The sequence below is a fragment of the Colobus angolensis genome, unplaced genomic scaffold (assembly GCF_000951035.1).
Source record: "Colobus angolensis palliatus isolate OR3802 unplaced genomic scaffold, Cang.pa_1.0 Scaffold193, whole genome shotgun sequence".
Taxonomy (NCBI): Eukaryota; Metazoa; Chordata; class Mammalia; order Primates; family Cercopithecidae; genus Colobus; species Colobus angolensis.
In genome coordinates this window covers 2,676,692-2,686,623 of record NW_012115077.1, presented here as the reverse complement: position 1 = coordinate 2,686,623, position 9,932 = coordinate 2,676,692, and the positions used below count along the sequence as shown (strand labels likewise).

The following is a 9,932-nucleotide window of genomic DNA, read 5'->3' as shown; positions in this document are numbered from 1 at the left end:
TAATCTCTCATCTATACTGATTCCTTCCTCTCATCCTCCAGTAGACATAAATTTACCCTTTCTCCCCAAAGAGCTTCCCTAATATTTACCTCCCTCTCCACTCACTACAATGTGGCTTCTGCCCACCCTTCCCCTCCACTAAAACTGCCCTAAGGTTGCCTGCAACCCACTTGCCAAAACCAATCTTACTTGACTTTCTGCAGCTTTTAGTTCAATTCACTGTCCTCGCCTTGCCTTCCTGGGATTCCAGGACGTAACTCCCCAGGTCTCCTACTTCTCTGACTGCTCTTTCTATTTCTGCTAGCTCCTCTGTTTTCATCCATACTTTAAACATTATCATTTTCAGAGCTAATGCTACCCCCATATGGCATCCTTATAAGAAGTCGTGAAAGGGGCCGGGCGTAGTGGCTCACGCCTTTAATTCCAGCACTTTGGGAGGCCAAGGTGGGCGGATCACGAGGTCAGGGGTTCAAGACCAGCCTGGCCAACATGGTGAAACCCCGTCTCCCTTAAAAATACAAAAATTAGCTGGGTATAGTGGTGCGTGTCTGTAATCCCAGCTACTCAGGAGGCTGAGGCAGGTGAATTGCTTGAACCCAGGAGGTGGAGGTTGCAAGTGAGCCGAGATTACACAGCGAGACTCTGTCTCAAAAAAAAAAAAAAAAAGTAGTGAAAGATACATCATACTCTGTGCACAGCCTTGGCCAGGGTGCATGGCTTGGCAAGCAGAGCCTGGACTGTATTTTAGTCTCTACTTACCACACTCAGCCTGGTACCCTTGTGCCATGAACACCCTGTGCCACTGCACATTGCAGCCCAGGGCACTATCTGTGGTCTTCATCTCTTTCTCGCTCTATCCTCTTTCCCTCTGTAACCCTGCTGACTTTCATGGTTCCAACTTGAACTTATGTGTCTCACCTAATCTCTAGGTATCTTTTCATCTACCTCCTGAACTTCTCTTCCTGGGTGTCCTGCGGGCATCCTAATTTTGCTCTAGCCCAAACTCAGTTCAGATCTGCACACTTGCAAATATGCAAATATGCCTAGTTTTCTGCATGCCCTCTCTTGGTTAATGATACCACCTTCCATCTTCTTATTCAGCCGAAAACCTCAAAATTATCGATGCCTCTTCCCTTTCCGCAATTTAAGGCTTTTGTCCTCTCCCAGGTTCACTACTGGAAGAACCTTCTAAACAGTTTCCCTATCTCCAGAGCCTCTCCCCTCCAAATCACTCTCCCCACTGCCACCAGGTTTCTTTTTTTACACGGACTTCAGCATGTTTTTCCTTTGTTTCAAAACCCATTTTGTCTTCTAATTAACCATAAGATAAAGTCCAGATGCTCAGGCATTGCACATAAAACCCTTTATATCTTGGCCCAAACTCACACTTTTCCAGTCCTACACCTTGCCTCTGCTCCCAACACATGCCTTGCTCTTGGCCACATCCGGTTATGATGCACCCTTTCTCGAACATGATTTTATTCTCTGTGCCTTCGCTGGTGCCTTGAATGCCCTTCTCCTGTTCTTTGACTTGTAAAAATCTCATCCACTCTTCAAAATCATGCTCTCTTGTTACTTCTATTTTCAGGCACCCTTTGGCCCTAATTGATGGTGCTCTCCTCATTGCTTCTACAGTCTACAGCGCTAGTGGTATGCTACTACAGAGAGTCTAAAAGTTGTTTTGCCTTTCTTTCCTACTACACTGAGCTTCTTAAGGGCAAGATTAAGTTTTGTTCATCTCTATGTCATCAGTAGTTTGTCCAGTGCCTAGTACATGTTAGACATTGAATAAAAATTTATTATTTGAATTGGACAGGATGCTTGAACATCATTTTGTGAAAAGACCAGTGATTTCTTTCTGTATAATTTTCAGCCTCTTCTTTTTCAGATATTGAAAGAACCTCAGAATACGATGGTTGATGGGCCCACTTAAAATAGTTGCTATGTTATAGCCCCAGTTTTTAGCTGAGTCTCTCTAGGGACATAGAAACTGTGCTTTCTCGAATGACTGGTGCCTCAGTATGGATTTTTCCAGATATCAGAGTTCCTTAGAACTGCGATGATTTCCAACCTAAGAAGACCTAGATTCTAGGTTCCACACACACACACACAGAATCTTATTGTTTTGAATAGTAGATACAGGGTTTCAGTGTTTTTGTTTTACCCTTTTTGGGTTCTATCCCAACATCTTACTAAAGGCTGAGATTTCAGGGCATGAAAAACGGAATCAACAAAAACAAGGTTTTTACAATCTCAAAACTTTGGGAAACTGTTATCTTGAAAGCCTAGAGGGGGAACATCAGTTAGTTTTGTAGAGAACTCGGCAAAACAACATTGAGGCATAAGGCTAGCCTCTGTCATCCTCCTGGGTTAAACCCAACGGGACATGCTGGACTATACAGGAGACACTCGTGAACTCCGTGAAGACCAAATGGGTAGCGTTCTTGGAATGAGCAGATGTCTATTTGTAGAACTCTGGTAATAGCTTTGGAGTGGGTGGGAAAGAGCTTGGTTCCAATTTCCCCTCAAAGACAATTATTTGCTTCTGACGAGAATCCAAGCAACCAGTTGCCATTGAGAATGCAGTGATTGGTCAGCAAACGAAGCCTATAGGAAGAGCCTTCGGGTGCATTCCTTGTGACCCGTCCTAAGCCTGATGCTTAATTATGGGACCTCTCAGCTCCTCCCTCCCGCCTCGAGCTCCCTTTTGGCTTCTCACAAGGATTCCTGGGGACGATTTCCTGATGCTAGAGTACTTGGGGTCTGGGCCCGTAGGGAACACGTCAAGCCTTCCTCCTCGGAGCCGGCCTGATACCGAGACGGCGCCCGCGCGGCCCGGAGGCGGGAACCCGGGGACCAGGGCTCCGGCACCGCCTTGCCTCGCAGAACAACTACACGGTAGTGCGCGGGGGCAGGCGCGGCCTCGGGCCCCCGGCACCGGCTGACCCAGCGCGTCAGCGAGGCCGCCCCCGTCGGCCCTCCCCCGGGCGGGGCCAGCCCCGACGGCGCTGAGTCAGCAACGCGAGGGGGGAGTTTTGTCCCTCCGCGGACCCCGTTTCTCCCGGCCTCAGCCTCCCCGCCGCTACCGCCAAGCCGGTTTCCTTTTTCCGGCGCTCCGGGTGCGAGAGGCAGGTCCGGCGCTTTAGGCAGGGAGCCGCAGCGCAACCCCGGCGCTCACCCGAGGACCCTGGAAGCTACTCTTACCCCGCCGGTCAGCGTGGGCGCCATGAGCAGCGCGGGTGAGGTGCCGCCGTCCCCCGCCGAGACCCCGCCGCGGTCCTCTCTGGAGGAGCTCCGCGGTCCCCGTGAGGCCCGGCGGCGGGGAAGGCCGGGGGCTGGGACCCTGGGCGATGGCGGGGAGGGAGCTTTCGGGGCGGGCTGGAGCGGCCTGGAGGGAGACAGCGCCTTGGAGGAGGATGCAGCTCATGGGCTTCCCCGCTGCAGCGGGCACCCCAGGATGCGCTTACGAAGTTAGATCCGGGACGCGGGAGCCCCAGATCAGTTCTCTTCCCCCTCTTTTTTGGCGTTAAAAGCCCGTTTGGTCTCCCAACAGGACTGAATTCGGAGAAGGTAGCTGCTCTGATACAGAAACTGAATTCCGACTCCCAATTCGTACTTGCCCAGAATGTCGGGACCACCCACGACCTGCTGGACATCTGTCTGAAGCGGGCCACCGTGCAGCGCGCGCAGCATGTGTTCCAGCACGCAGTGTCCCAGGAGGGCAAGCCAGTCACCAACCAGAAGAGCTCAGGTGTGGGCTTCAACTTCTCCCATGCTTTCCTTGACCTTCTTGACAGCGTCCCATTTTGGTGTCTTAAGATTGGTCTTAAGTTCGTACTGAAAGAACTGGTTGTAAATTCTTAGAGAGTGAGGCACAGGTACAGGCAGGTCTAAGAACATTACCCATGTGGTTTGTTTTGGTGTTCTGTGGCTTGTTAGCACATGTGGTTAGAGTACTAAAGTGACATGTCCACGAGTATACGTTTGAGTGTAATTGACTATATTATGTTCCTATGTTTTGTGGTTTGTAGCCCATGTCTTGGAGATGCATGGTTTTGGTCACAAAACAGAATATGTGAAAAGGTTCATATCCTTGGAGGACTCACCAGAAATGTCCTGAAGGCCCTATACTATGAAATAGAAAAGATACAATGTAATTACGTTAAAATGTCATCAGATGTTACTTTTAAATTTGCTTCTTGGTTACAGTTGAAGCTGATGTGCTGATGGGCTCAGTTCCCACCAGTAGATAATTTGTAATACAGAAAAAAGTTCTGTTCTCATGTCTTACTAGTCAAGAAGTCTCGTTTTGCTATCTGCTTTTTAGCACCACTCTCAGAAAAAAACAGGTATAGTGAAAGATTGGATATCCAACCATCTAAATAAGGGGCACATTCTCACAACAAAATTGTACTAAAAGGATTTTTTTAAAGTCTTTATCTACTTGAAAACGACCCCCAGTCTGTCTATATGGACAGGAAGCACATCATTGCTTGTTTAGAGTCGGTCAGAACTCACAAAGCACACATTTAACTTGAGTACATTTTATTGTATGTACATTTTACCTGAATAAAGTTGATTTTTTAAATGTTAAGGAAAACATCAAGACCTTACAATCATTAATGTTTTGCTCTAGAAGAAAGTGCTTGGAGTGGTATGGACTCTCAGGCTACAGATGATCCAGTTAGTAATGTCACAGTGGTCCTACATAGTTTAGATTGCAGTGACCTGTTAGGGAACAGGTCAGGTCTTACACATTTTGCAGTGTCACTTTTATATACTAAAGATCCAAATAGCATGTGAGCTATGTAGTTTATTTTCATGCAGTTTTCACATCACCAGTGCATCCAGATCCCTTCTACTAGAAATATATAGCATATAGAAGAGAGGTGACATACAGGTAAATCTAAGGTAAAGAGTAACTAATAGTAAGGCACTAGTGACTTTCAAAAAATACTATAGTTAACTAGAGTTTTCTTCTTGTTACAAAATTATTTTTGTTCAATGTAGAATATTTGCAAATACCAAGTGAATATTTTTCCTGTATATTTGTCAGGTCTGTGTGTGTGTGTGTGTGTGTGTGTGTGTGTGTGTGTGTGTGTGTGATGTGGGTTGATACCTTATGCATTGTTATGTTAGCTACCTATCTTTTTTACTTACCAATATATTATAAACATATTTTCATATTAGTAAAAAAATTATACCCAATACAAGTCAAAGTTTTTCCCTCAGAATTTTCCTTCAGAAAAGAGATAATTTGCCTATATTTAAGACCTTAAAGGATTTTTCTAATGGGAGCTCTCAGTTAATTTATTTTGAAGTAGGGTACAATTTGGAGAAGACATTACTCTGAAAAACCTCAGATGCATACTACTTTTGCATGCTTACAGAGATCCTTTGATTGAATCACCTTTTTTAGAAGGCGACAAATTCGAATAAATTGATGTTGCGTATCATTGTAAATAGACCTTTTAAAGATCATTTAAGTCAGAACAGGAAGTGGTGACATGGAGTTTGTGATTATACACATACAGGACAAATGAAGAATCTGATTGTATAGTGGATGCTTGGCATAGAATTTTCAGGGACAGCATCATGCATGGATTCAAAATGTTGACTCGAACGTACTAGAGGAACAGAGATATGACGTATGCTGACTGAAAGAATGGATCTAATGATGGCACAGACACTGATGGCTAGGACATGTGAAGAGTATGAATCAGTGTGGAAATGAAATGTGAAGTGGGAAAAATAGTACTTCTAAATCAATTTATGTTAACATGATTTTAAGTATATATTTAAATTTGTAAAATATTGGCCGGGTGCTGTGGCTCGTGCCTGTAATCCTAGCACTCTGGGAGACTGAGGCGGATGGATCACTTGAGGTCGGGAGTTCGAGACCAACCTTGCCAACATGGCAAAACCCTGGCTCTACTAAAAGTACAGAAATTAGGTGGGTGTGGTGGCACGCATCTGTAATTCCAGCTATTCAGGAGGCTTAGACACGAGAATCAGGAAGCGAAGTTTGCAGCGAGCTGAGATTGCACCACTGCACTCCAGCCTGAGTGACAGAGTGAGACTCTGTCTCCTAAAAAAAATTTATTAAAATATTATGGGTAGACAATTTACTACTCATATGTATTTCGAAGTGTTTATAAAATCCAGTTAGGGAAATATCTCCACTTTTTTGACTTATCACTGGGAGAATGGAGTATTGACTTACGTTAAGGTCAGCCTATACCGAAGCATATACTCACCCTATATGGAAGCATATTGGAATGCATATTCCAGATTAAAGGGTAGGGACTTTTTATTTTTTATTTATTTTTTGAGACGGAGTCTCCCTCTATCACCCAGCCTGGAGTACAGTGGCACCATCTTGGCTCACTGCAACATCTGCTTCCTGGGTTCAAGTGATTCTCCTGCCTCAGCCTCCTGAGTAGCTGGGATTACAGGTGCTCGCCACCATGCCCGGCTAATTTTTGTATTTTTAGTAGAGATGGGGTTTCACTATGTTGGCCAGGCTGATCTCGAACTCCTGACCTCAGGTGATCCACCCGCCTCGGCCTCCCAGAGTGCTAGGATTACAAGCATGAGCTACCACCGAATGGGTAGGGGCTTTTTAAAGCTTTTGCTAGGTATTGCCAAATTGCATTCAGGTATTTTATACCTATTTAGATTCCTATCTAGATTGATAGAGATGCTTATTTCCCCAAAATGAAATAAAAGAAATGATCTTTCCCCACTTACCAGGTATCTTATCATTAACTTTTAAAACTACTTCTTTGTCATTTTTTATCTTTTTTGGACACTGAATGATCTATTTGTGGTCTCTGTTCACAGTTTTCTAACAATGTTTCTTTTTCTAATGTGATTTTCTTGGGTGATATGTAATGGATTCTTTATTTGATATGTAGAGAATGTTTTTGTGTTAAAGATATTAAACCTTTGCATATATATTGCTAATAATAATCGCCACCTTTCTTGTTTTGTTTTGTTTTTAATTTTTCTGCTCCTTCTGATTTACTCTTTCTGAATTGTCCAGATCTTGTCATGAGTTCATTGGTGGGAAATAACAGTTGGAGCAGTGCAGTCTATGTGAACCCTCATAATTTCTTGATATGCTTTCTTGTTTCAGGGCGATGCTGGATCTTTTCTTGTCTGAATGTTATGAGGCTTCCATTCATGAAAAAATTAAATATTGAAGAATTTGAGTTTAGTCAATCTTACCTCTTTTTTTGGGACAAGGTATGGGACGGATCTGGCAAGATTATTTTTGTATTGATTTCAGCCTTGGTAGGGACTGCCTCTTCATTTGTTGCTTTTCCATTTATACCCTGCCCTTTCATAATGGGTGAGACACCTTTTATTCTGACTTCCAGAGTATCAAAAGTTGACTCTTTCAAAGGCAAGAACTGTTTTTGGTTGGTAGGTGGCTATTTTTTGCAATGAAATAAGTTTACTGACTCATCTTACTTGCTTGTCTATTTAAAATTTTAAATTTTATATTCAATATTCAATTCAGTGTATCTCCCTTTTTAATGTCTTTTTAGGTTATTTGTTCTTTTCTAGGACCTAATTTCCCTTCTCAAGTACTTGTCTGAAAAACAGTAAATAATGTTATTTCATTGTTTATTTATTTATTTATTTATTTTTTGAGACCATCTCACCCTGTCACCTGGGCTAGAGGGCTGTGGCACAATCTCAGCTCACCGTAACCTCTGCCTCCCGGGTTCAAGCTCTCCTCTCAACTCAGCCTCCCAAGTAGCTGGAATCACAGGCACATGCCACCATGCCCAGCTAATTTTTGTATTTTTAGTAGAGACAGGGCATTTCACCATGTTGGCCAGACTGGTCTCGAACTCCTGACCTCAAGTGATCTGCCTGCCTTGGCCTCCCAAAGTGCTGGGATTACAGGTGTGAGCCACCACTCCTGCCCATATTCCATTTCCTAATCTTCAAAATGTATATTACTGACCTGGTTTGGTGTCTCATGCTTGTAATCCTAGCACTTTGGGAGGCTGAGGTGAGAGGATTGCTTGAGCCCAGGAATTCGAGACCAGTCTGGACGTGGCAAAACCCCGTCTCTACAAAAAATACAAAAATTAGCCAGGTGTGGTGGTGCACACCTGTCCCCCCAGCTACTCAGGAGGCTGAGGTGGGAGGATTGCTTGAGCCCAGGAGGTTGAGGCTGCAGTGAGATTGTACCACGGCTCTCCAGTCTAGGCAACAGAGCATGACCCTGTCTAAAAATAAATAAATAAATAAATAAACAAAATATATATTCCATAGGTGCTCATTAAATGTTTATTGATTAAAGACTTTAGATATCAGGTTTTGTTTTAGCATTGAAATGTAAACACTGTACACATAGACGCAATATATTGCAATACATACACAGGTATAAGAAACTTCACGGCCGGGCGCGGTGGCTCAAGCCTGTAATCCCAGCACTTTGGGAGGCCGAGACGGGCGGATCACGAGGTCAGGAGATCGAGACCATCCTGGCTAACACGGTGAAACCCCGTCTCTACTAAAAAAAAAATACAAAAAACTAGCCGGGCGAGGTGGCGGGCGCCTGTAGTCCCAGCTACTCGGGAGGCTGAGGCAGGAGAATGGCGTAAACCCGGGAGGCGGAGCTTGCAGTGAGCTGAGATCCAGCCACTGCACTCCAGCCTGGGCGACAGAGCGAGACTCTGTCTCAAAAAAAAAAGAAAAAAAAAAAGAAACTTCACATGTTCTGATGAAGTCAGATACTGATGTTTATTTACCAATTTTAGTTTAAAAATATTTATGGTGCTTGTTTCAGCATCACAAATACCCAGACTGGAGTGATACAGAAAAGATCAGCATGACCTCTATACAAGGATGACGTGTAAATTCATGAAGGGTTCATGTTTTTAAAAGTAAAACAAAAAACTATTATGTTGATTCCATGGTAATTCCAAGACTCCCATTCTGTTGATAATGCCAATAAAATTACTAACTCTTTTTTCTTTTAATTTTATTTAACTTTCTTTACTCTTTAGGTTGAGCGCTGTTATTTCTTCTTGAACGCTTTTGTGGACACAGCCCAGAGAAAGGAGCCTGAGGATGGGAGACTGGTGCAGTTTTTGCTTATGAACCCTGCAAATGATGGTGGCCAATGGGATATGCTTGTCAATATTGTTGGTAAAAGTTCTTTCTTTAATGGAACGGAAACTCAGCGTGATTAAGTAAGCCTGTAGTTAGACATGGGCCATTTCTTTGATGGTTATGTACAGAGTAGAATTGGTCTCCAAGAAGGATATATCGTTATTTCTAAGAACCTTTAGTTCACATTCTCACCTGTAAAGTGCCTTTCTTAAATGAGGAGTAAGGAGAGAGCTACTGTGAAGGATGGGTTGGAGAAGAAAAGGTAGTATTAAGTAGAACTAATTTTCCATGAAAAAATTGTTTTCTTCTCCATTGATGTAATCAGGAAACACATGAAAACTGTAGCTGTTTTAAAATGTCTTCAAAACATCTTTTGGGGAAATCTCATCATGCTGAGCACTTCACAAAAGTATGATAGATACACTTCATCTTGACCAAAAGGCTAAGAAGTGACAAAGTATAGTAGATAAAAAGAATAGAATTAATTCTAACATAGACAGATAAATATGCACATTAAAAACCTACTTAGGCTGAGTGAGGTGGCTCAGGCATGTAATCCTAGCACTTTGGGAGACCAGGGCAGGAGGATTGCTCAAGCCCAGGAGTTCAGTACCAGCCTGGGTAACATAGTGGGACCCTGTCTCTACAGAAAATAAAAAAATTAGATGCACATGGTATCATGCGCCATAGTTGTGCTACTCAGGAGGCCAAGCCTGAGAGTTCAAGGCTGCAGTGGGCCAGGATTGTGTCACAGCACTCCAGTCTGAGTGACAGAGCAAAACTCTATTAAAAAAAAA

At 43.5% G+C, this 9,932-nt stretch overlaps 1 protein-coding gene across 2 annotated transcripts in view; it reads left to right on the top strand.

The window, feature by feature from the left end:
- Positions 1-2,699: 2,699 nt before the first annotated feature.
- BLMH (bleomycin hydrolase) overlaps positions 2,700-9,932 on the top strand; it is a 45,633-nt gene continuing 38,400 nt past the window's right edge. Inside the window, exons 1-4 of one of the 2 annotated variants that reach the window (XM_011940859.1) lie at positions 2,700-3,239; positions 3,554-3,751; positions 7,139-7,248; positions 9,030-9,171. In XM_011940859.1, coding sequence (XP_011796249.1) covers positions 3,227-3,239; positions 3,554-3,751; positions 7,139-7,248; positions 9,030-9,171 — 463 coding nt within the window. In that variant the 5' untranslated portion in view covers positions 2,700-3,226. The remainder of the gene's footprint in view (positions 3,240-3,553; positions 3,752-7,138; positions 7,249-9,029; positions 9,172-9,932) is intronic. The other variant, XM_011940860.1, reaches the window with a different exon arrangement.